Source organism: Ixodes scapularis, unplaced genomic scaffold (assembly GCF_016920785.2).
Source record: "Ixodes scapularis isolate PalLabHiFi unplaced genomic scaffold, ASM1692078v2 PGA_scaffold10__122_contigs__length_95168666, whole genome shotgun sequence".
NCBI lineage: Eukaryota > Metazoa > Arthropoda > Arachnida > Ixodida > Ixodidae > Ixodes > Ixodes scapularis.
Window position 1 is genome coordinate 71,258,249 of NW_024609836.1, and position 26,635 is coordinate 71,284,883.

The window sequence follows — 26,635 nt, forward strand, 5'->3', positions numbered from 1 at the left end:
AATAATTTTATATGTTACAAGTTAGATAACAATAAACATTCTTTAAACAATTTTACTAAAATTCTACAAAATCAATGTTATCTTAGGTTTAGCCGGCTTACTTTTTATAAAAATAAATATTCAAAAAAGTTTAATATGGTTGTCGCTGTAATAACAATACAATAAATAAGTTACTCATTTTCTTTGTTTTACTTTTTTTTTGTCTATCTTCTTGACACGGAGGTAGCGCCATTCAATCTTTATACTTTTTATTCGTCGTGTCAGGCCGCCACTTTTCTCCACCCTCTCCCCCTCTCCACGCTTTCCTTTCCCGAAGCAAATGCAAGCAAACATAACACACAAACAGCTTTGCGTGAGGCCTGCCGCGGTCGTGTCGTCGCTGCGCTTTCCTGTCCGCGATCAGCATCCCATTCATTCCACCTTCGTCGTTCCATCGGGTCGGCGACGACGCTCGTCGGCCATGCTTCGCTTCCCCGACTCCCTACGGACAAACTCGTGCGTGAATACCGCCAGCTGATCGTGAACCCTCGTGTCTTGCGAAAAAACAAGAAGTGAAAACACGCAAGAGACCCCCGCGCCTCCGCGACACCGTCGCCGACAAGCCATGAAGGACTCTACGGCGTCGAACCACGACCGCTGGCGAACTCCGGTCAGTCTAGTTCTGCCTAAGGTCCGTTACGAACACTTGTTGGCCGGCGTCACGGGCGGCGTTACGTCGACGCTGGTTCTGCACCCGCTCGACTTGCTCAAAATCCGACTCGCAGGTGAGACCATCTTCCCTCTTCTTCGCTCGTTTTGACTCGTTAAAAGTGACCGCTGGTCGCGTTACAGCATCCTGAAAAGGAAAAGTAAAAACAACGACACCATGCACGTGAATACCGGTTTTAACCGCTTTGGTCCGGATCGGATGGCCTGTGAACGCATGCCTCGGTAGCGGTGAGACCAAATACTACCTTGGTTTGACCGCGGTTTCAGTTGGGCTGCTTTGAAGCAGACGAAGCGGCCGTTTGTTTCTTCTGCTCTTTCGTTACCTGGGGGAAATTCGAAGGGTTGTCCGTTCTGGAGGCCCTGAACGTAATATGTGATCAGTTAAATATTATTTTTGTTTACAGTTGGGCTCGCTTTTCTTCGAGTCTGTAACTGGGCATGGAAAGTCCGCGTTTGCAACGGGCACGCGCAACGCGTCAGAGGGAGCACGTTTTACCGGTCGCCACGTGCTGTACCTCGGAACAGCTGATCGCACAGTCGCCCGTCGAATAAGCGACCTTAAAAAAATAAAATAAAAAGTGACGGAGGTGCGCGTATTTTGCAGGTGTGGCGCCTACGTCATACCTGGTCTTTCCGATCATTCGAAAGCTGATCGCAGGAAGTTACGCTGACCACACGTTTATATTGTTTTAAGTCCTTTTTTTATTTTTTAAAATACCGTTTAGACATCGTGAGAGCCTGAGACAGAACGGGAGGCATATGTTGCTCGGCCACTAGAAACATCTGTTTGTGGCAAAAAAACAACTTTTGAGCTATTACAGCTTGCCGCGTCAGTACCGTTGTTCCCATGGGCGATTGTAAGGTGTGCAATTTCTTCTCGACATCACTCTACGTCATTTCTGCTCCCATCCAGTTCTTTTTTGTTTTTTTTTTTGTACGGGCGGACGTGCCCTGGACAGTGCAGTTTGCGCAAGTACTACACCGGTGCATCTTCGCATCATTTTATTTTGCGGCGGCTCACTGTCAAGACGTTCTACAGCCTTGGCTGGGCATCCGATGGAGAGGCACCGTATCGCTCTCGTCCCGTCAGTGACACTATCATCTTATCGGGTCCTTGTGATTCCGAAGAGTCCGATTAAGAGATCGGGGAAGCAGCGGCTGTAATCTTCACCTGCTCTGAAAATGAGAGAATCGCCGCGTTGTCAAGACGAAAGCACTGTATGCCCACGCCATTCATTGAGTGCGGAAATCGAGGCACCCTGATGTGACAGCAAGAACAAAGCTTTTGTCGCAAGTCTTTGGAGTGCTTGCCTTGCACAAATACGGCACGAGCGCGTACACAGCATTTTGTATAGAAACTTAGGGTAGACAAGGCGAATCATCAGGCACGTTACGAGTCTCTCTGGTTTGCACACACCGTTATATATCGGGGCGCAGGTCTAACTGTTCATAACTAGAGTATCATGTTATCTGTGTATACCAATACAAGCCGAAACTTAAACACCAAGGTGTTTTTTTTTTCTGAATTGGTGAAAACTCAGAAACCCCAAATTTAAGCTGCCCCTAAAAAAAAAATTTTTTTTTTCTTGGTTGATCCGGTACGCAGTTGCACTGAACTGTCCTGGGGGTTGTTCCTTTTTATCGAAACCGCATTCCTTGCTCTGTTCTCTATTGTTATCTTTGCCAGCATTACTGAAGAAAGCATTATAAATAGTGATATTTTCCCCAGTAATTATGCAGTCGCTGTACAACACAAGCATGATAAATACTAATCTCACGTCCCTAATAACCCTCACGTAAAAAAAAAAGAAGAAAAAAAAAAAAAGAAAACCGGACAGAACAACGAAGTTTCGAACACAGCTTGAAATTTATTGAACAAGGCCTTTTTTACAATTAGAACGACCTCCTCGCCCACTATACAGTGTACCCTGACTTTCAACCTATACCGACAACCGCACATAACCCCAAATCACAAAAGCATACACCCCCGAAGCATAAAAAAAAAAAAAAAAAAAACAACATAACCCCAACCCCACACACACACAAAAGAGGATTGCCAGAAATTTCCGCACTTGGCAAGGTCAGACTATGAACCCGGCAACATGTATCAACTCTTTTGTTCCCTTATCAAGAGACAAGGAAAGGTTGTCCCACAGAAACCACAAAGCAACACATCGAAAGGAAGAGAAAAACCCGAACCGTGAAACATTTCACCCACCTGTAAAGAAAAAGAAACTCGAAACCAAGATACGTTTTCGTTTCCTTATCAAGCAAGGGATAAGGAAGGTTTATGCCGATACTGTAAGTCTTCCTTATGTAAGACTTCAGTGCCCTCCCACTCGGGTACACACAGTTGTTGCATTCGTCTGCATGTTTTGCAATTTCGGAGTTTGGTGCATTATTTTAACCGCCCTTTTGAGCTCTAATACGTAGGAAAAATCGCACCACCCCTTCCTGACAAGGCACCGCGAGATCCCTCACACAAACACCAAAAAAGAATGTTTTTGTTTTTTTTACTGTATTTGAAGCGCGTTAACTTACGTTATTGGTAAGCCCGAACTATACTGTCGACGCGTGTTTACTTTAATATACATGGAAAGTGTATTTCAAGTTTGTTCAATATCCATCGACGAGAGGTAACCAGGAATTAAGAGTGCATCAACGGATATACCGAAATGTTTGTGTTTTTGGCTTTCCCGTTGTATTCTATGTATCGGAACCAACGAATACAACGAAATTTGGTTGTCAAGGGAAGAAGTGGTGCTTCCGGCGTTTGAAACATGTACGTCTTGATAAGATAGCATATATCTAATCTAAAATGAACCTACATACTGTATATCTCAATTCTCCACATTAAGGGGTTCATTAGTAATGCTCTGCCAAACGCTGGACTTTTTTTTTTTTATACTACAATTTTTGAGGTGAAAACGAGTATTTTTCCCCCAATAAAAACAAAAGCTGTATAAAAGGAAAAAGAAACAAATACAGGGGTTGCGTTTAGCTTTATACGGTTTCCGCACGCAAAGCGAACATAAAAAGAAACGTTGGAACTACGGTGTTCTGTCCTCGGCATCAGCCTTTTTGTGCCAGGTTGTAAAGGCTGCCGTAGCTTGAGCACTGCTCCAGCGCTTTTGAAGCTACTTGCGCGAGCGCGTGTGTGGCTTTGTTTGGAGTCTCCTTCGCACGAGAGAGCGCGTGCGAAGGGGGCTCAAGCAAGGCTCAAGGCGAGGCCATGTGCTCGCGCAGCAAAGCAGCGCTGAAGCCCCAGGCTACGTTAACCTCGACAACGTAGCGCAAGAAAGTTGCCTAACGTTTGTTAGTATAGCGTTTCTGCCAAGTATCCGTTGCGGGACACCCAACGCCGTCCAGGGTGTTCAAGGTTCCCATCTCGGTGCTAATACGTGTGAGAAAACCCTGAGGGTCTTCTGGAAACAAATGGCCACCTGTACTGCGTGTGACTACAACTTTATTAAAAGACAGCGGAGAACAGACACTAACGGTTTGCAACGCCGTGTTTACCGGTCTTTCTTCTCATACGCGAGGGGCTTTCTTCTGCGAAAAGTCGGCGACCCGTTCGAGAAAGGAAGCCACGTGGGGGTGTGCCAGATGCGCGCCGCGCGTATTCGCAGAAGTGCGCGCGTCATCGGAGTACGTGCGCGTCCCGTCGTGACGTCACACGCCGCTGGGGGGTGTGTCCGAGCGAGGGCACCAATCGAGAGAGCGGATGCCTTCGCAGCTTGGCGTTGAGGAAAAGCGTGGTCGAGGGTCACAGACGGCTGTTTTTTGGGAACAAAGGATCGCCGTAGCAATTGCGCGGCAATAGGAAATCCGTCGATTTTGTGGAAACCCGCGGAAGCACGGGGAGGACAGACACACACGCGCCAAGGTGTTCTTTGCACCTGTCTTTCCCTGGTCTCGGTTTTGTTTAGTGTTCTTTCTGGGAAATTTATTTTCTGGCGCGATTTTTCCCGATGACAACGCCAGTATCTCTCTTTCTCCTCTTTTGCAAATATATTTCAGTTAATAGGGAAACATAAAATGTTGGGCAGAGAGAGCTGGCTCAAATTTGGGTATATATTTGCGTAAGCAACAAGTTCAGTCTTAAAACAGATTAAAAAAAAATTCTTAAAAAAAACAAAGGAGCGTCGGTACATATAATTTTTATTGTTTATTTCGGACAATGAAAGCGCGTCATGGAGTGGTACACCGTTTCGAAACCTGGAAATATAAAATGGGAGTGTCGAAAAATGACAATTTTCGCATGAAAAAAAGAAAAAAAGTTTTACATTTATTTATTTATTTATTTCGCAATACTGCCAGCCCTGTTAAGGGGCGAAAGCAGGACTGGGTAATACAAAACAACGAATGTACACTGCATTCTGTACATCGCATACACAGACAATAAAAAAAGCCGGTGTTACAAATCCGCTTACAGAGGCGTGCCAACAACACATATACATATTTTTTTTTTATTCAGACAACACACGTAGAGCTTTTTCGATATAAGAAATCGACTCGAGAGCAACAGCAGCACCTGGAAGTTTATTCCAAATTCTATAACCTGCACAAAAAAAAAAAAAAAAAAAAATATTTGGGCGTGAATGGGTTTCGAGCAACTTCGGGTGATGAAAGCGCTCAGAACGGTGGCTTTTGGGTTTCAGAGAACGCAGGCCAAATCGCAGAAGCGACTTGGCCTGCGTTCTCTGAAACACCCTGTATATCGTAATACCCCGAGAGATAGCCTACCTAAAGTCGAGCGCAAAATAAGGTGTGAGCTAACTTTCGATGTATAATCAAGAAATGTCGAAAAAACACTATTTTAGGCCATTTTTTTTATTTTTTAAGTTGAACTTATTATTACGGCGAGGGACAACGAAGCAAAGATGGCTGTAGTTCCCACTCAGCAATATTCGCTTATATCCCGTCACAGCTAACTAACCGAATTTGCGCTGAGGTCATCATTGATCCGAACACCACGGTTACTAGGAGTGGGCTATCTTTCGGTGCTTAAAAGAAAACAGCAAATCAAGGCAAAAATATAGATGGGTCATCTGTGGACATATTACGGTATATATATATATATATATATATATATATATATATATATATATATATATATATATATATATATATATATATATATATATATATATATATATACACTTTTTTTTATTATTATGCATCGCGATATTGCACGGACTGCGAAGTGGTCTTTCTGCGCAGGATATCAGCAAAGCGCACTCGAGGACGGGCAGGGATCTGAGAGGTACGAAAGTCGGCCACCGTATCAAAGACTCAAAGATCTCGTCGTTTTACCGAGAACGCTGCGTCTACGCACTTTTTTTTTTTTTTTACGTTTTTAGAGTGTACAAATGCTGCCCCATAGGCTTACAGACATGGCTACTCCTTTTCAGCACTCGTATTTCGGGTAATACCCCCATTTTAATCACGAAATCGGGCGCTTTTGCATGGAATACACTTAATTTTGACTGGTGTAAAAAGATGTACAAACGGGTGCTACGGTGGAGTGAGGCGAGCTACCTTTTTTAAAAGGTGTTCGCCCTTCAAAAACAGCTTTAGCCGATGTTGGTTTAGTGACTGTATCGAATATTTATTACCTCTACAAATGCTTTATACTTCGAGATGCATTCCTTGAACTTGGATATACCTTGCTTTTCGTGAAATTTTGACGAGAACGTGGTATGATATGTGCACTTCGGGAATATTTCACGGGCAATAAGTTTCCCGATTGAGAGTGGTATGTGTATTCATTACCACGGGACGATGGCATAATTAGTTTTTCAACTTTTTTTTTTTTTTTTTTGTAAAGGGGGAAGGGGGGGGGGGGGGGTGTTAGCGCAATGCAACTGGGGGCACGTGGAGCGAAAGCTGGTGCTGCAAAACTCGTGGGATCCCGGGTTCAATCCCCCCTGCTCGATTCGGTCTGGATGTTCATCGCACCGGAGTACAGTCGCGTGTCACGATTACATGATGCAGGTCACAGACCCCCGGCTAGGAGTCGTACTGCATTGACAAAATGTTCGAAATTTCTCGTCTGCAGCGTGTAAACCCGAGCCACTAAAAAGCTACGTGTAACGATGTCGTGAAAGACTCTGGCAGACTAACCTTATGCGGTCTATAAACACCTAACGACGGGCGTTTTACATTCTTTCTGTGGCACGCAGGATGCGTGGTGTGGCAGCTGGGCGACAGGCACGCCTATAGCGATTGCGTCATCCTTTCGGCATCTTACATTATATTTTCATCCCACCGTTGGCGGAGTGCCCGCTTTGGGGAACCCGGCGCTAGGGAGTTTGCTTTGTGACACGGTCAGGATTGTTGCCATGCGGACGTTGAAACAGGGTGAAACGAGAGAGGAGGCAGACATCAAGGACATAAACACACATATGGTACACGATCCCAGCTCCAGTACACGCAGTGCAAAAACAAAACCCAACAAAACGAAAAGCGAAACCGAGAAGAACTCGAACGAGCTGTTTCGTTTGCAAAAGTATGTTTTTGTCTGTCTGCTATGCCCGGCGTCCGGTGTCGTATGGAACTGACGATCCTAAACTACAAAATATCGTAAATATAAAACGAAAACACGCAGCTATATAAATAATCCATCTGTCTTCTTTTCTTTTATTTTAGAAAACGGTAATTTAGGCCGTGTTGCTATCCTCTTGTTGCCGGGGGTTATTTTTATTTCTCGACTCTTCCGCTGGGCTAAATGAGGGCGTTGTCGGCGTTTTCCGCTTGCAACTCTCACGCATCTAAACAAATTAGATCGCGCAGTGGAAATTTGTCCAACTAGCACCGATTGCAAAGAAAGTGAGAATCCACACGAACAAAACAATAACGAAATTTGCCGCTGCCTAAACCGGAATTAACGCCGAAAAAAAAAAAACAACAACCACAAAGAGATAATTTGTTGATTTAATGAGACTTCAACCAAGATGCAAGGGGGAGAACTTGCGGACTTTTCGGTTGAGAATCGCTCGCTGAAAGAACCGCATAGGCGGATTGCATCATTCCGATGCGGCGAGCCGTTCGCGACTGCTGCTGGCACGAGCCCACCGCGACAAAGATACACTTCGGAGTTTGTTCCACTGGAAGAGATTGCGCGTTCGCGTGGCGCTTGGCCCATCTTTTGTGTCGCGGCCAGCGTCACACTGTCTCCGCTTCCCTCGGGCAGAGTGTAATGATGATGATGATGATTGGGGCAGCCTCCCTCCCGCTCGCCTTGGACGCTTTTCAAGGTCGCGCGAGCCTTCGCAATGTCTGCGTGACGTCAGTCGGGACGTAACGTCGGTGACGTTTCACGATCGGCTGCATTGTTTTCGATGCCTGCCGGTTGCCTTGGGTAATAACTGTTTGTCGCCTGACTACGCTTGACTAGCTCTGAACGCGGTGTGACTCCCTGACAATGCAGCCCAGCTGGAAGGTGGTTGTTGTTTACTCGTCGTGTGATATAATGAACGAATGAGGTGAAAAAGAGACATAATGATGGAGTGTACTTGCGCTACTGCCAAGGTCTAAACTTGCGACTCTCTCTGTATCAGTGGTTTGTGCTGAACACAGGCTGAGATCGAGCTTCCAAAACCTAAAGACAACAATCCTTTTTTTTTTTACCTCTATTATCTTTTTTTTTTTTTTTTTTTTTTAAATATGTAACCACACCCTTTTTTATATTTAGAATAGAGGTGGCGTAAGTTACAATCCCATTGGTAGAATTAACTGTGCTATACAGGGAAGCAAAGTGTTTAACAACTGTCACTTGCCAATGCGTAAAAAAAAAAAGCGAGAGTCGTTTCTTTTTGTCATTGGGATTGCAGCAGATGTTTGACTTATGCCTTGACAGGCGCTCAAAGATAAGGCGAGGTGCGGAAGAGAAACCGATCTGGACTGCCTCTTGGCGGAAGCAGACTGCGTGATGCAATGCCGGCGTTCCGTTGCTTCAGACAGAAAGACGGATTGGTGGAGGTTGTTTTGTTCAAGCGGTTGAACGGGAAGCAAACACATTTGGAAAGCGTCCTTGTATTTCTCTTGAAAGCTAACAACAAGCGCTGTGATCAAATCTTATCTTCCTGCTGCGGCCGCGCCACCATTCGTGTTGCGTTTTTTTTCTTCCACTTTTATCAGCTTTGTATCGGAAAACTTGTCAGACTTCGGGAGACTATAAACTATTTCGTCTCCTCTGGACATGATTTATTCTAGAAACAACTAAAACAATATTTGAAGGGTGGCCTGTCATCACTGTGGCATACCACGTAAAATTACTTTACGGCCTAAGATATGTGATGTGCAATGAAAAGTGGCTCGTTGACACTTTGAGGGACAAACCTGGCTTGCGTGTGTCAGCAACAGGAACCATCAGCTGTGGAAACAGTGCTACTTTTAAAGCTCAGTGCTAACCAGCTGTATCAGCACTCTGGTGCATGCGACCCCGCCTTTCCTTGCTTACACACACAATGGAGGGCTAACATCAGCACCGACTTTGCATTGCCTCAGCTCTGAGATGTGCTTGCGAACCGGCTTTAACTGGCATGTAACTGTGGCCGGATACGTCTGGGGTGCTGCCGTGGTGGCCGCCATAGCTGACCCCCAGGTTTCTCCTCCGTGCAGTCAACGATGGGCAGCTGAAGAGCCGCCCCCAGTACCGGGGCATCCTGAACGCCGTCTCCACCATCATCAAGGAGGAAGGCATTCGGGGCCTGTACCGGGGGGTCGCCCCAAACTGCTGGGGGGCCGGCACCTCCTGGGGACTCTACTTCCTCTTGTACGTTCATGCGGGCTGACCAAACTTGCCATATTCCCGTTGGACGGGAGTGACGGGCGTGCCACTGTGGTCTGTTGCAGGTTAAGAAAAGTTGAACAAGCCCCTATCACAAAACTCTTTGTTTGACCTGATTACTGGTTCCTACTTTCCTCTCCAGCGTTTGCTCTGCTAAAGTGGAAAGAGTGGAGGGCTTTGGGAGAGGAGGCTGTTCCGCTTTTCTTGGCCTGCAACAGAGCATAGTTGTATGTGCAATGAGCTTTGCTGCAGGCTGAATGTTTCTGAAAAAGGTAGCAGACTTGCAATGAAGCTTCCGTTTGCTTGTAGTAGTTTGTTGCTGCCAACGTTGCTGACGTGTCTAAATACTGTCGGTGGGCAGACTCCTATAGACACTTCCTTACAGAAGCCAAGTCCCCCCTCCCCACGCCGCCGATGTTCAACAGTTGGTTGTGGTGGCACCTTTTTTTCTCACTGCAGTTTCTTTCAAGACCGTTGTTGTGGAAAGGTGCAAGAGTACTGTCTGCCGCTGGCATCAGGCACTCTCGAGACACTAGAGAGAATGTCGGCAGTTGTTGTCTGTGTCTCTCTGGAAGTCTGCCAACTAAGTTAATCGAGTGAGGTTGAGAGCTTAAACACATGGAGGCTGTAAAGTGTGACCTAGTTCTCTTGACCTGACCTTCTCTAACGCGCTGCCCCTGTTTCCCTGCTCATACCCTCTCACATTCTAACGTTCGATCCTGACCTCTTTTTTTTTACCTTTCTCCATTTGAGTATATTTTTCTTTCCCTTTCCCCCTCTGCTCTTTTCACTTGCCACGCCACTCTTCTCCTTGCTTAAGACTCCCTTGTAAGTGAGCCATAGTTACAGCAATGTGACCGCTTTCCTTTTTAGTCAACTGCAGATCCCTGTCTTTTTGTTAGCTGCATACTGTTTTTTTTTTTTTTGTTGTTGCTTTCACAGCAAAATAAATTGACATAGAAGAAGAAACGGAGAAAAACAGACAGGGCATCCTTCCAACATACCATTCAGTGCTGTGTGTTCCTGTGTTACTTCTGCTTGTAGCTTTTCCTACCGTTCTTTTTTCTCATCATGTGCCATTGCTTCTACCAAATTTGCACTGTACTGTATCAGTTAACATTTCAGAAATCAATCCTAAAAACTCGCAATCATTTAAACCAAGTTGGATTCTAACCTAACCACCTGGCTGCCATCTCAAGCGGGACTGCCCCCGTGTCGAGATTGCAGTTGCTTCCTGCGTCGCGCGCAGACATACACGAATGACGCAGAAGAGGTACCGCAGAGAGATTTGAATGGAGCGGTTTATTGCCGTTACAAAGTCCCAACGACGCTACGACCGAGCGACGGTGGTTCTCACAGCGGCCGGAGTACGCATTCACACCAGGCGTACTTACCACGCTCTTCTTGCAAGGCCCCCTAAAGGCCGGTTCACACACTTGCGACTGCTTACAACCGTGTGCTTTAAAATCGTTTACGACACACTGCCGCCATGTATTGGGTAGCTGTTAAACACTTGGCATTTCCGTATATTTGATTTTTTGGCTCGGACAACTTTTAGCAGTGTTATAAGTAGGGTTCCGTGTTTTTGGATAAATCCGATTAACTCCTAAGAATACTCGTCGGTAAACTTTTTGGCAGCTCGCTGTAGAACTCAGAATTTCAAAGTCACGATGGCAAAATAAAAGAAAAAGACGGTATTTTACTAATAATGTTTGTCAGAGCACAGGGCTAGTGGTTCTAAATAAAAAAACAATTCAGTTTCTTTTTTAAATTTTGAACTATTGACAGAACGAAGCGTCCCCGTTTATCTCATCGAGGTTAGTTCGGTACAGTGGGCCAAAGTACCTCTGGACCATGACGAAAGCCACTGTTCCCATTTCCAGTTTAGACCATGCACTATTTATGCTTCTTAGGGAGAGCAGGGGTTGTGTTTTTGTAACAATGAGAGATTTAAACTTGTAGATTTCGTAGGGTGGAAAGGGCAGCTGAGGGTTTTATGCTTGCCTGACTACTTTAAAGTATTGACATTTATCATAGTAACACTTGTTTTCAAGATTTGTTCAGATACTTTTTATATTTATTTTGAAGAAAAGAAAAACCAAGAACAGAGTAAAATTAAACCAGAATTTTTGAGAATTATAAATCTAGCAAAAGTAAACTCCGATAAACCCCGAATTTCCTGCTAAAAATAAACTCTGATAAGCCCCGAATTTCCGGCAAAAAATAAACTCTGAAAAACGCCCTCCGAATTTCTCAAAAAATAAACTCTGAAAACACGGAATCCTAGTTCATTTCTTATAGACGATGCATACACTTTATATCGCAGATACCGCAAAACCTTCACTCTAGTGAAATGCAGTTCCAAGGTCACCTCATAGATGGTGCCACCCTGCCAGCGTTCTCCCGTCGCAAGAGACCGCAAGAACTCGGCCTTAAGCAAATGCGAGTGTGCGAACGGTTTTTGACAATCTGTCGCAGTCCCGAAAGGGCATCCGAGACCAGATCCCCGGAGGGAAGCCAACCGTGAACAATCAAACACTCTTCTTTTCGTGCACATAATGATAGAGTTGTGGCGGTGGCCAGCCGTGCAGCACAACGGAATTAAAGGGGCAAGGTTCCCGCAAGAGCCATTAGGGTAGGTCTCCATTTGAACCTGGCGTGCAGCTAAGATGACGGTTGGAAGGTTGCTGTGTTGACAAATTTGTCGAGCGTGTCATCATGCTTACTTCCTTCTCTTTCAAGCGTGACTTGCCTTCGTGTTCGCTATGTATAGCAAGCGCTCGTGCGTAGCATGCATGAAGGCAACATCTCTTTCATGTGTGTTGAAACCTTGTTTGTCATTACGTGAAAAGTGGAGGACAGATGATGAAGCAGTATGCTTTCAGCTTGCTAGATGCGACTTGCATGGCCGTGACCCGACGTCGAATGTGTTTACGGTCTTTCAAAGTATTTGGTTCGAGCTGCCTTTCAGGGATATCTACAATTGCACTTAGTTCTAAAACACTTTTTTTTCGTGTCTTCTCAAGTTGTGAATCTGAGGGACACACAACCTATTAATTAATTGCAAAATGTATTCTAATTTCTTGGGGAAGGATTTGAATAAATTTTGGCATCTTTTACATACCAGCAAGCATGTGACGAGTGCTTTTCAGTATTTTAAAGGTATAGCACAGTCAAAGGTCCAGATGTGCGTGCAATACTGACAATGGGAAGACAAAACTGAAAGAAAAAAAGCTCCTTATTACACACAAATGGTGAACTAGACTGTAGAAGTTGGCTGGAAGCTTTTTATGTATCTTGGCAGTGGTGTCTTGGAGGGATGGTCTCAAGAAGTTTCACACAAATATAAATTATATTAGAATTATGACTAAATCGGGAGCCCATGGCACAAGGAAGGGATGAAATGAGGAATAACTAGGAAGTGTCAGAGGCCATGCAGTATGCCTGGTTCGTATCCTTAATTGCCAATTCTGTTCTTCTTTTTCCCCAACAGCTACAACTCCATCAAGAGCTGGATGCTTGAAGGGTCTGCCGACAAACAACTCGGTCCTGGGAGGCACATGATGGCTGCCGCAGAATCGGGTAAAGAGCCGCAGCACTTGCTGTGTACCTCTCTTATGACCAGGGGTGGATTTAAAGGGAGAGAGGTGGGGGAGGGACCCCCACCAAGCCTGACCCATAAACCTGCCCCTGCTTATGACAGCCTTGCTTTAGACCCAGATGAAAATTGATTCGGCTAGATCTGGTTTATGAACAGTCACAGGGATCCAGCCCGAACCAGTTCTGAAATCGACCCCCAGCTGGACTAATTTTAGCTTAGGATGAACCCCCTTATAACGAGCACCCAAGCATGTAGCCAGGAAGGGGGGGGGGGGGGGGGGGGGAGCCCCCCCCCCCCCCCCTTCCCCCCTTTGAAATCTTTCAATTTGCTGGGATCTCCTCTCCCCCTTCCCCCTCATACAGCATTTTGTCATTGGCAGACCCCCCCCCCCCCCGAAACAAAATCCTGTCTACGTGCCTGCGAGCACCCATGTAAACAACTGTCGTAGTTTCTGCAAGGCTATTCGTCTAAGTGTTGATGCACCTGAGAGAAAGTGACAGTGCAACAAAATGCCATGTTTGTGCAACATTAGCTCATACTTGCCTTAGTGATGTCTTGTCTTCTCTGGACACCAGAACACTATGTTAGCAGACATTGGTTCATTCTGTCTCCAGATATGTACGCTGAGCGATACGGTTAGCCTAGACACAATTTGCACCTGGTTATGAATTTCCCGTGCGGGTTATCGTTGGGTGCCATATCCTTGCTGCCCAAGTTGGTACTGCAGATTGGCACATTCCACCATGCTGCTGTAGTTTTAAGGGTAGCTTTCTTGCCATTTGAGCCAAACTGGGAATATTGACTTTCATTTGTTCAGCTGCTAATTGCTTAGAGCCCTGTTTGTAGGGATAACTTTTCTCCAGAAAGTTATCTCGGATATATGTATCTGATGCAACCAGATTATGCATTGTTAGCAATGCCTTGTACTGCCATGTAGTGTACCCAGAAGTAATGTTTATGGATGCTTTGTCTTCCTATATATGAAAGACTTTAACACATGCATCTATAACCAACATAGTTTTGATCCAATAGAACATATAGTGCTGAACTTGCAAAAAGAAAAAAGAAAAAAATGCCACCAAGGGATAACCCCCATTTACTTGATTTGACTGCACTTTAACTAGCATCTTCCTCATTCTGTCCACCTCACACCTACCTCTCTATTCTTGTTGGCTGTGATATACTACCGAAAAATTGCGTCCACCCCCTTCCGAGTTGCTGTCAGACGTCAAGCCTCGACACGTGTCCCGTGGCTGCGAGGACACGCATAGAAACCTACGCAAGCGTGTTATCTTCTGTGTTGTGTTATCTCCCGTTCCGCGGTCCCGTCCTTCGTGCGACTTCCTCTTGATAGGCAGCCAGACGATTAAGCTTCCGACCATCAACGTCATCTCTGACGTTGGGGGGCGAAGGTTATCATTCGCCCGGTGAGGACGATTTTGTAAGGAATTCCCCGAATATGAACAAAACACAAAAACGTTGGGAACGAAACGCGCCCTTAAACTTGTGTAATTCGTAAAATGTCCTGGTAACCATTAGAATAAAAGGGGTGATAGATTTTGGGTTTCTCATTAAGGGCACTCTTGCCATACGCCACAGAGCCAACCGACGTCTGTATTCTATTCACTGCATTATTTTGAGACCCGCAACTGCTGTGGCCGAGCCTAATGATAAGGGTGCCAAATGTGCCCCTCCTCCCCCCTCCCCCCTTTGCCATTGCTATAATTAATCTGGCATTTGAATTACAATCACTTGTATTTGCAGAGAAACAGGGAGTGATCATATGGGTGTAGGGTGAGCTTGAACTTAACTGAAACGAGCGAAGGAAACGAACAGGACAAAACAGCTGTCCTTCATTTGTGTCTGTAAGGTCAAGCTCACCCTTCCCCAATATGTACAAACTAACTCAAATAAAGCCCATAACCAAGGGATTGTATCATTGAGAATCAGCTGCACCATGTAATAATGAGCGTGCACCATTAGTCATGCGAGCACCCACCCTTACCACTCTCTAGATTTGAGAATTGGCCGTAGCATAGGGAGTATGTGCACCTATAATCAGTATGAGCAAGCACCACCTCAATTTCGTAGTACGTCATGCCCTTCCCATTTATTACTCGTTTTTGCTAGGCCTACTCATCCTTGGTATGATCGAATCAGACTTCTTCTATAGGTTGTGCGCAATGCTATCGGAAGTACAGAATCACTCTGCAACATGCTTGCATGCAACACGAGCACTCTCGCTTGGAAAATGCATTCTAATACCATAAGCTTGCACCTGTTCCTGCTCAGCACTGCTCAAGGATGAAGTGTAGCTGGTTTAATTTTTTTGAGATCTTGCTGAGAAATTTCATTGAACAACCTTAACATACCGAGCATGCGCCCACGTCACAATAAGCACCCACCGACTAATTTTGGAAAGTTTGAAAAATAAGCAAAGGTAACATCTCAAGCACCCACCCCAGACTTCCGAGCACACCTGGCTAACCGAGGTACTCTTTCTTGTCGGCTGCTTGTCCAAACCAGGGCCGTACCCAGAAAAAAATTTCGGGGGGGGGTTTTCGGGGACAACGGCGGCCATTTTGAAAATGTCTATTGTCTTATTTTCGCCTATGAATCATGTGCATCGGTGGCATATAATCGAGAGTTATAGCAAACCGGAGAACCGGTCCCGGTTTGGTACCCGGTAGCCGACCGGTGCCACTGCGCGTGCGCAGAGGTGGAGATTAAAATCGGCTGGCTGCAAGTGCACCGACCAGGGCCGTACCCAGAAAAAAATTTCGGGGGGGGTCAGAACCCCCTATCCCCCCCCCTGGTTACGGCCCTGGTCCAAACACACCGGAGCAATGTAATGAAGCTCGACGTGCGTGCACTAGTGCACTGTGACTTTGGGGTGTGGGTGCTTGCTCGATATTTTAAGGTAGCCTCTGCTGGATGTTTGATCTGATCTTTGCAGCAAATAGATATCTGCACGCCCACAGCCAATATGTTGACTGGATTTCTTCTTGCTTTGACAGGGCTCTTGACGCTAGTGATCACCAACCCCATCACCATGGTGAAGACGCGCATGTGCCTCCAGTACGCCGATCACCACATGGACGTGCCGGCCACTCGCCGCTACTCCGGCATGCTGGATGCATTTCACAAAGTCTACAAGTACGAGGGCGTCACGGGACTCTACAGGGTATGGGCTTTATTGCTGGACAGATTTTATATGTGTCTGACAAGACGTGTGAATGAAGTGGATCATGCAAGAAGTGGAAACTCAACATTTTCACGCCGCCTCTTGGGTCGGGCAGAAGTGGCGATGCAACATTCTTGTTGCGTCGTCACCTATAGAAAGCGATCCGAGACATTACCGTCATCCTGGGGTGTTTATGTCCTAAAATGTTGCATCAGCCTGGTGCATGAGCAATCTTGCTACGTGTGCAGCGTAACACTGTCAGCACAATCGAGTGGTCGCCAGTTTTTGCTGTCTTTTAAAATTAAACGGCTGCCATAAAAACTGCTAGCGTGACGGAATGTCCCCGTTTGGGGCAGTAACCCAAGCAGTCAAGTTTGGTGCCCGTCGGTATGCCGTCCGAGCATAAAACGCAGAAAAACGCCGACGTCGCATTTGCACCGACAGCGTTGCGCAGCATACCGCTTTACTGCTGCTGCGTAGCCTGCTGCGTCATCCTTGCAGGTTCTGACACATCTAACTTTTTTTTTTTTTTTTTGTAAGGTCATTATTCTTAGAAAATTTTTGTGCATGACTAGGTGGAAGAGTACAGTTGCTCGTGCACGCGTCGGAAGCCCGGACATGTTGGTAATCTTGTGATCTTTTAGCCCGTTGCTTCTGGTGTGGAGAGTCACGGTCGACAAAGGCCAATCTCGAAGCTCCATCATCGGCGTTCATCGTCAGGTCCACGCATATCGCAAGAGTGGCAGAAACCAGTCGCAAGGTTTTGAAGGAAAGACGCACCTTTGCAAGCCTCATGTCGTACAAGAGCTGCAGTCACGCCTCTCGCACATTGTACAAAAAGACAGTATGCAAGCAATGTCTGAGGCGTGTTTCTTACCTGTATGACAATCCTTGTCAAATTGGTCATACAGAAACCGTCTGCAGATGTGTTTGAAGCAAACATGCCTCAAACATGCTTGAGGTGTGTTCGCAGACAATTTTGTTATCGCGTCTGTGGCAAACACTGTGTCTTCTGCACGATGTAGGAGCCATGTGACTCTGGCTTTAAAGACTTTGCTTCACGGTTTGTCATCCAAACTTCAGCTTCCAGTTTGGGGCGTCGGAAGGTTTTCCATGGAATCCTTATCGTCAAGTGCCGTCGTCCTTGCCACCACTGAAGTGGCTTTGAGGAAACAATTGCAGAACATGTTTACTGAAAATTAATTGGAGATTAGGTGTTGTCACGGGCGGATGTGATTGAGGGCTGGACGGATATGATACTGGCACGTTGTGTATGTACAGCTGCAGCTTATCGCTGAAAGGCTGGCATAGATCCAGAGCTATTGATAATGAGCATTTGCACCGGATGTGATCAAAGGCACCTTTGTGCCTCTGGGAGAGAGAAAGGGGGAAGCAGGGGTGAATGTATGAGGCAAACATAGCCAGACAAACTAGAATCATTGGTCACTGTGAGCCAATTTAAAATGCAGATTGGGCAAGTATTACTTGCCACTTAATACTTGCTGCTTGTTTGTTTAATAAGAAAAAAATATAGACATATATATATATATACTTGAAGTGTTGAACATACTGTACAATATAATTTAAGGTTTTATTAGATCGAAAATATTTGTGCCAGGACTGTCACTGTGGGGTGCCCAAGCTATCAAAAGACCAGTTCAGCCATTGATTATGGGGAGGGGGGAATGGGAATGGGGAGGGGGGGGGGGGGGGCAGGCGGGCTGAAACCTCAATAGGTGACTGAACTTAGACAAAGGTTCAGGCTGTTGTTGCTGGTGGCCACAGAATGTAGAGCTTTTAGAGCGCAGCTCTTGGGTGTTCGTTTCCAGCTTGAGCAGCGTCGGCGTAACCGTGCGTTGCATTATGAGACGTTTTTTCATAATGACGTCGCCGCGCGTTGGATCATGGGTAAATTTCCCCGTTAAATTTAGCGGAAAAATTTCCCTGCAAGATTTAGGTGAAAAGTTTGCCCGTGAAATTTAGCGAAAAAATTTCCCCGCTAAATTTAGCGGAAAAAGTTCCCGGCTAAATTCAGTGAAAAAAATTCCCCGCTAAGTTTAGCGGTAAAATGTTCCCGCTAAATCTAGCGGGTAATTTTTTCCGCTAAATTTAGTGGGAAATTTAGCGAAAATTTTCCCGCTAAACGGGAGAGGAGCAGGAGAAGAGGGTACAGATGAGGAGGAGGGGCACACCCGCCTCTCCATTTCTTCCCCTCATCCTCCTCAAGAGCTGCGCTCTACTTTGGCGTTACAGGTGATTGTAAACGTCTCTTTTTTGTATCCCACTGAAAACTTGGAAGTCACAAAATCAATATTTGAGTTGCAAGCGCTTCCCAGCCGCGTCGTGCATGTAGTGCACCGTTGTCTCACTCACTTTCTTTTGTGGGGTGCAGGGTTTCCTTCCTGGCATGTTCAACGTCTCCCACGGAGCACTGCAGTTCATGATCTACGAGGAGATGAAGAAGGCCTACATGAGCCACTTCCACATCCCCGCACAGGCCAAGCTGGTGCGTGTCTCTCCCGCCCTTTCCTCGCTGGCGTCGAATCTGGCGTAGTTACCGACGGTCGAATGCGGGGCGTGCCGGGTCCCAGGCATCTTACCCATTGCTCTGCAGTCCATGACATTCTGGGTTTAGCCAGTGAGAACAAGTCACGAAGCGAGAAGCCTGGCGACAAAAAGGCACATCCCGCGTTGCCTGGCAGAGTCGTTCCATCGTGTTATGGGATGCATGGTCTAAGTTAACTGCCCTACAGACCCGAGCGTAGTTTGTCACAAGACATAGCTGCTACCCGGCACGTTGGTTGTTGTGGGTCAGGCTGGCACTTATGACAAAATGCTGTATGATGGAAAGGGGGGAGAGGAGGTCCCAGCAAAATTGAAGATTTCGGGGGGGGGGGGGGTGCCGGGCCCCGTAACCCCCCCCCCCCCCCCCCCCCCCCCCCCTGGCTACGTGCCTGTCGTGGGTAGCGTTTGTACTCCGAGGTCATAGACAAAAACCTGGTCTTAGTCTGTGAATGTGCATTTTTCTCGTAGTCACATCATTCGAAGGTTTCAAACCTCAAAGGAGTCTGTATGGAAAGATATAAGAAAAAAACTATGATGCTTGTTTTTATTCTGCAAGCAGACTCGGTGACTGCTCTGTACTGTGGCACCGTCTATGCTTGGCATCAAGTTTTGTCAGTGTTGGGAAGTATTTTAAGTACATTCTACTTAAAGTACTACTTCATGTAGCTTTAGAAAACTTGTACTTTACCTGAAGTACATTCTCCAAGTATACACTTGTACTTTACTTAACATATTTTCTTTTAGTACTTTTCCAGAAAAATACAACTCTCGACTCCCCAAATTCCCCAAATTTGGTCTTGTTAAATTTGTGTCACAAAGTGTTGCTTTGTCAACTCAGAAGAAATAGTGGGAGGGATATTTTACTCTCACCAGAAACGCGAGCAGACGACGTATTGCTTTGTTTATATTGGGGGTGGCCTTTCCGTAGTATTTCAAACTCTCGCCACATCTCGCCCGGTCAGTGCAAGTGAGGGGGTTAAAAATATTAGGAGAGGTCACTCCTCGACGAGAGGATAGCTTGCAGAAGCTACGGGGTTGACGTCATGCTCTCTCCTAGTATGTTTAACCCGCTTGTGCGAAAACTAGTGCATGCGCGATGCCAGATTTAGAAGTTGGAGAGACCTTCCAATTTTGGCACACTTTCTGAAAATAACTACTCTGCGGCCACTTGACTTTATCCAATATTCGCCGCCATTTCTCAAAACAACTGACGCACCCCGATTACCCCTCAAACAAGGCAAACCAAAAACAAAAAAGAGATGTACTCCTATAGGGAAATGAAAGAGCATCATGAAGGGTTATGTTAAAAAGGACTTTGTATCTTACGCTGAAAATACCTTGTATTTATAGTAGTTTAGTTCAAGTACATTTTTCCCAGTGGACTTACTACCTTACTCCAAGTACACAACATCTCACATTAGGTACTTTGTACTTTACTTGAGGTGTGTTTTAGAAGTTCTTTTCCCAACACTGACTTTTCTGCATGACACTTCAAGGCTGGCATAGTTGTGCAGCACGGTCTGCTGCACAACCACGTGGCTTCGGCTTGTGCTTCCATCGCACACGCTGCCATGCGCAGGAGTCGCCACACAAAGCTACGTGCTCACTTGAGCAGCTTTGGCAGCTCAATGGAAACTAGGCCAGCCTCGACAATGTCGCACAGAAAAGGAAAAGTTGAAGCCGAGTGTAGGCAGTTGTCACCAAGTATTAGGGAGTCGGAAATAAGAGGTAACAGCTTTCTACAGGAGAAAAAGATTTTTCTCATTCTGAAACTTGATTCCCCAGAGTGCCTCTAGGGTTTTCGGGATGTCCAGATTGTTTTGGTTGTCTCAACCAAACTTTCCTAGTTTTAAAAAATTTGGGAGCATGCCTGAGCCATGCTTTGATGCAGTTATGATCCAAACACTCCCTCTTGTGTGCATTGCTGCAAACAGTGTACGCTTCTGCACTGCTTTATTGCAGCAATGCCTATGCTCTAGCCAAACAGGAGGGTGGATGCAACTGTAAATGAATAAAATGGTAAAGTAATGGACCGTTTTCAAAAGTCGGAGCCATCTAGCGGCAGTCTCAAGAGCTTCAACATTTCCTCACTAATGGCGGCGATAGGAGAACGGGACCGCCTAACACCAAGAAGCCTCGACTTAGTGAAGCGAAGGCAACGTACAAGGACCGACTTGTTCGACTAAATTCCCCACTTTCTGCTCTGTGTTTTTGAAAACGTTCACATTTCCTGGTATAGAGAAGCTTTGTAATGCCACCATTTGAGCAGCAAGTTTGGCTCATGGACGGGGCTGGTATTCTAACTTTTAAAGAAAAGTCTATTGTAAACTAAATCAAAGTTGCCACTTTGCCATACTAGCGTGGCAAAGGTGCAGCGGTAGCAAAGAATGTTATGTGTTAAAGCAAGGAAATTGTGTACACAAGTGGAGACTGGATGGAGCGAAGCAGGCCTGTGTCGTGCGCGGAAAGCACGTGAGGGCTCTGTGGTTGCCTTACTTGTTGGTGCCATCTTCTGCAGTTGCAATGTAAAAGCGACTTTCTAAAAACCTGTTGGAGTGCGAGACGCGGTAGACGGAGTGCACGGAAACCAGAACAATTAAGACGCGACAACGCCGAGCAGAGCTTTGGCGCCAACTTGCAGCCAAAAAATAACCCAAATACTCAAAACGTACCTCAACTCGTTGCTACTGTTGTGGCAAAGTAAACACGCCTGACGGATTGTTTGCTTCTTTTTTTTTTTTTTCCTCTACTTTTCCGTTGCTTTTTTTTTGCTCTTTCTTCGTGGTAGCCCACAGCGTGCTTGTTTAACGGAGCAGAGCGCCACTGTACCTCCGAACACGCGACATCTTCCCCTGCTGGGAGAAACGCGGATGCACTCCAAGAAGTTGTGAGGCTGGCACTGGTGTCCAGTCGGCGAGAAGATGAGCACCGTGACAGTGTTTGGCTGGCAGTCGACTTATCAACTTTCGTCCCTGGTTGGGGAACGCAAATGACTAGGTCTGAGCCACTTAACATTATCCGTGCTAAAACCGTCTGCGAGCTGCGTGTGATCTAACAGCACGTTGCATTCCCAGGGCACGGTGCAATACCTGGCGTTTGCGGCCCTGTCCAAGCTGCTGTCTGCGAGCGTGACGTACCCGTACCAGCTGGTGCGCGCCCGTCTGCAGGACCAGCACAGGGACTACCAGGGACTCAAGGAGGTGGTGGCAAGGACATGGAGGTCAGTGGCCCCCAGAACCACGCGCAGGCTCTTGCGAAACATGCCGAGTGAACCGCAGAAATTTGAAGCTGCAGGGGAACCTTCAAAGCATTTGGGATGTCTGACTAAGGGAGGTGTGCAAATTAGAAAGGTGTTCGCCACGGGACGTGGCGAACACATCTCGTCACAATGCAAGATGTGCGAGTTACAAAGGCGTCCGACTCTGGAGGTTCCGCTGCAGACGTAGCAAGTTAAGGCTAATTCACACGTTTGCATTTGAGTGCGCTCGACTGTGTTGCAACCATTTGTAATTGCATACGACGAGCAAACACAGCGGCACCATCTATCTTGTAAAATTGAAAAATCCTCCCACCTGCTTATATTTCCTCCTTTTTTTACGCGTCTTTCTTTTACCACGGGCTCGCAGTAATTCCTACGTTTTAAGCGACCATTTCTTGTCAATGGCGCATAGATTTCATCTGGCAAATACCGCTAAAACTTCAGTCTAGTTGTACGCTGATCGGAAACGGTTCCAGGGGTACCCAATGGACGGCGCCAGCATGCCATCTCGTTGTAAGCGGTCGCGAGCCATTGTAACGCGGTTATTCACTCTGAAACGTGTGAACCAGTCTCTATAAACTAGCAATGTGTACCAACTTATAGTTGTAGCAAGCGCAGCAGTGATTGCAGCAAATACGTCGCAACTCATAAAGATCTAGCAGTGTGCCGAAGTGCATAAAGCTGTACATGATCTGTAATCATTTCTGAACCTTCTAAAGCTGAATTGTCCTCGGAAGCAAAACGAGCATTGCAGATTATGCTCAGGATTCCGCATTTTTCTGATAAAACCGATAAAGTCCATAAAATGGAGACCAGTAAAATTCCTCGAGACGTTGCCCCGTTTTTGTCTGGTCGTGGCGCACTTTTCGGTGGCAGTCCCCCGACGTTGCGGCGGAACTAACTGGTGCTCGGCTCGAGCGTGGTCGACTCACTGTGGCGCGCCGTGCCGCCCTGCAGGTACGAGGGTCTGCGTGGCTTCTACAAGGGAGTGACGGCCTACTTCCTCCACGTGACGCCCAACATCTGCATCGTGTTCCTCATGTATGAGAAGCTGGCCCCGGTGCCCGAACACCGCTCCTAGCACGCCCCGGCGGAGGCCCCGCTGCGAGAGGGCGGCGCCAACAGCGGCAGGGTCACCGACGCCCTGGACGGCGCGCCGTGAACTCCGCTCCCGACGGTTGCCGAAGTAGACGCACCGGTCGAAGATGCATTCTAGGCACCGTAGCAGAAGAGCGGTCGATCGTTGGCGCGGACGCAAACTCCTTCTTCGTCGAAGGAGACGCCGCGAGCTGGTTGCCAATGCGTTCACGTTGTAGGGACCCGAGGCATTTGGAGAAGGTAGTGAAAGGAGGCGTCAATTTGTTGACGAAAGAGAGTGTTTGAAACAGTACCTTGCTTTGTTGTAAGTTGGAGCGTAGCCTAAGGCCAAAATACGTACAAGTACGGATACGTATACAGCGACGTCTCGTTAATATGGATCCCATTAAATTAGATACCTTGCTAGAGACAAAATTTGCGGGGACGGACTCAGTAAATACGTGCATCTTTGTCTCGTTATTATGGACGAATCGTTCTATGGCCGTCCGTATTAACGAGACGCGACTGAACTAAAAGCGCAAGTTCACTGCGGTTAATGCGTGCTGTGATGTTGTGCTTTTGTCCCCGCGTGATAGACCCCGTTACTGCGTGGCGTCAACTGCAACTCCGACTTCAAGTGGCACAAAGTATAGGTGGGAGTCGATCGACAGTAGCAGAGAACACGAAGGTGTATCGGAAGACTAACAAACGACTCAATGGGTGATCCCTTGGAGTGCCTAGAGCAATGACCCGATTTTTCAAAAACATTCTCGTTTCAGTATCTCATCTAGGTCATCCAAAACTGCGGTGCTCAAAAGCAGTTGCGTGTCTGTGACATGCCGTGGTTTGAGGACGGCAGCTTTGGGTGACAAACATGGCCAGAAGGCACCTGAGAACAGATGACGTAGTATGGTAAGGGGTTGTCTGCAATAACGAACAAAGGGGGTAATTGCAGCCCGTAACAACTGGGCTTGAGTGCTCTTTTTGGCACTGTCGGGCTGCAGGCAACGGTCAATTATAGTGTATCTGGTTTGTGAAACAATTCTGTAAGATACCAGAAGGCAAGCCTTTGTTCCAGTTAGCGCTTTGCTCGAAAGGAAACAGGCTTGTGTAAACCAGTCCAAGTCCTGTGCACTCTCTTTTGTCACAAAATGTCGCCAAATGTCACAAAAAATATATCGCGAAGCGCGAGTTTGGGTTTTCTACGACGTGCAGCGTTCGCTTCGGCTGTTCCGGCTTCATTATAATACCTAGGAAGTTCTTAGTCAATCGTGGAGCACGTTCTGAGCTCTCTCTCGCTGTGTTCCTTCCGTCGTCGTGCGAGCCGTCGTCGGCGAAGGCGCGCCACGAAACGATCCAGTTGTTCCAAAGGCCGTCGAGCATTCGGCTCCGACGACTACGTTCCTAGGTTGTTTCAGTGTACATTTTATTTCCCCATTTTTGTCGTTATTTATTGACTCGTTTGTTTCTCGCACCGCACTCGTCGTCGGTCGCGCTCCCCCCTCCCCCCCCCCCCTCCCTTCCCGACCACGCGACGTCGGCGAATCTCGTCAACTTCGGGACGGTCTCGGTGCCCGCCTGGTTGCGGTTTCTTCATCCCTGGCCTCGTTATCTTCTCGTCGAGACTGTGATAAACGTTTCTCAAAACGTACGAAAAGAGTTGCAGAAAGGAAAAATAGGAAGAGCAGATACCAAAGCTCGTGGTCGGTGCAGCGAACGTTATGGACACACGAACAAATGACGGGAGACAATTCTTGCCATTAGCTGAATGCTCCGTGTCGCATGGGCCGTGTGCTGCCCGGACGAAGGGATGCTTGCATCTTTGCACGCTACCTAGATTGTGATGACTTGTACAGAGCTACTGTTGCCAGAAAGTGTTTTAGACGATAACCGGTCACGGGAAGAGCATCGACGGAAACCCTGTAAACAATCTGCAGAGGTCGCAGCGGCGGCCACCACCTGTAAATTATTTTTCTTGTGCTTTGTTGTTCTTGTGCTGTATAAAGGATTTAGCTTGCAACCTGTGCCATTTCAAGTTTTTGTCACTTTCTTAGAAAAGCAGTTATATACCGAGCATTCGGGGAACTTTTAGAATTTGGTTGAGTTCTTGGGGGTTGGCGTAGCTCCCAATGATGGTGGGGCATGAAGCTTTTTAAAACTCTCAGTCATTGAATAGTACCTTGTACTCCAGTAATGATACATATGAACTGCCCGGGACAGTGTCTTCCTAAATGTGGGGGATCAGTGTTATATTCCAAATATCCAACTTGCTTAGAAAATGGCAAAACGTTTGGCCGGCATGAGGACAGTTCAAATGTCGCATGATCATCAATGAATACATTCTGAAATGGAGAAGCTTTAAAAGGAACAGGATGCCAGTATTGGAGATCGTTGAACTGATTCCCCCTCTACTGTTTTATTCTTTCAATTTTATGTATTCATGTTCAACCCGCTCGCCTTCTCCAGTGATTCCCTCTGTTGGCATCTTTCTTTTCTGTCGACTCATAGTTAACTTTGCTTATGGGTATGGTTACTCAACTCCACATTTTTACTGTACAGCTTTCAGACCCTGTTCAGGATGACGAAAACGGAACGTCTTGAAAAATTTAAATTGCATTTAGGCAAATTTCATTGAAAAATATACCTGTGCCATGTCATAGCGATTGACGGATGCAAAGACCTAGCGTATTTTGTTACCCCCATGGCACAAGTGCACCGGCTATGAACATACTTGGTATGGTGTTGAACAGCATAAGCTGGAGTCGCAATGCATGCTTGGATATACAAGTGGCACTTTTTGTGAGCAAGAGGTTGTGCTGTCTGCTAACTTCCTCAGCGCGCCCAGTTTTGGCATATTGAAGCTCTGCAAGCTGTTGCCAGCAAGGACTCGTGGCGTTTAGCTTGCGAATTGGGGTGGTTGATTTGAAGCAGTACAAACTTCTTTGTCAGGCTTTTTTTTTCTTTCAGAGCTGTAATAAACGGTCGAAATTCAGCATAAAGTGCTATACTTTGTTTTACCTTACCTTAAGATGAACTGCAGAGCCTGTTACGAGCCATCGGAGCCACTCTTACTTGCAACTTTCAGCAATGGTGGTACTGCGGAGTGAGAATCGCACTCCTTAGCTCCTGGGTGATTGGCTTCAGAATGAAGGCTTGCTTACACCTTCCTGATGCGGAAGTATGAAGCGAGGCTCTTACATGGCTCGCATTTCACAAAATTAGAATTACTTGCGCGTCACAGGCCCACCCTCGTACTGCTGTTTTACGACGATCATCCAGATGACAGCCATTTTGATAGGAACTAGCGTGCCACCCATAGGTTACGAATACTGCACATGTGCCACGTGACCTTTGGGAGGGGAGAGCAGCGACGTGCGGGGTGCATAGTCCCACGATACATTTGCGGCACTGGATTGGCTGGGAGGACTTGTAGCGTCCACTATGGTC

General features: G+C 46.6%; 1 protein-coding gene across 1 annotated transcript; it reads left to right on the forward strand.

The window, feature by feature from the left end:
- Positions 1–270: 270 nt before the first annotated feature.
- LOC8041517 (mitochondrial folate transporter/carrier) lies at positions 271–25,208 on the forward strand. The gene is made up of 7 exons (XM_029974126.4): positions 271–764; positions 9,334–9,487; positions 12,996–13,084; positions 16,121–16,287; positions 18,680–18,793; positions 21,927–22,072; positions 23,069–25,208. Exons 1-7 carry the CDS (start codon positions 605–607, stop codon positions 23,190–23,192), a joined length of 954 nt encoding a protein of 317 aa, XP_029829986.1. The 5' UTR covers positions 271–604; the 3' UTR covers positions 23,193–25,208.
- Positions 25,209–26,635: the final 1,427 nt, after the last annotated feature.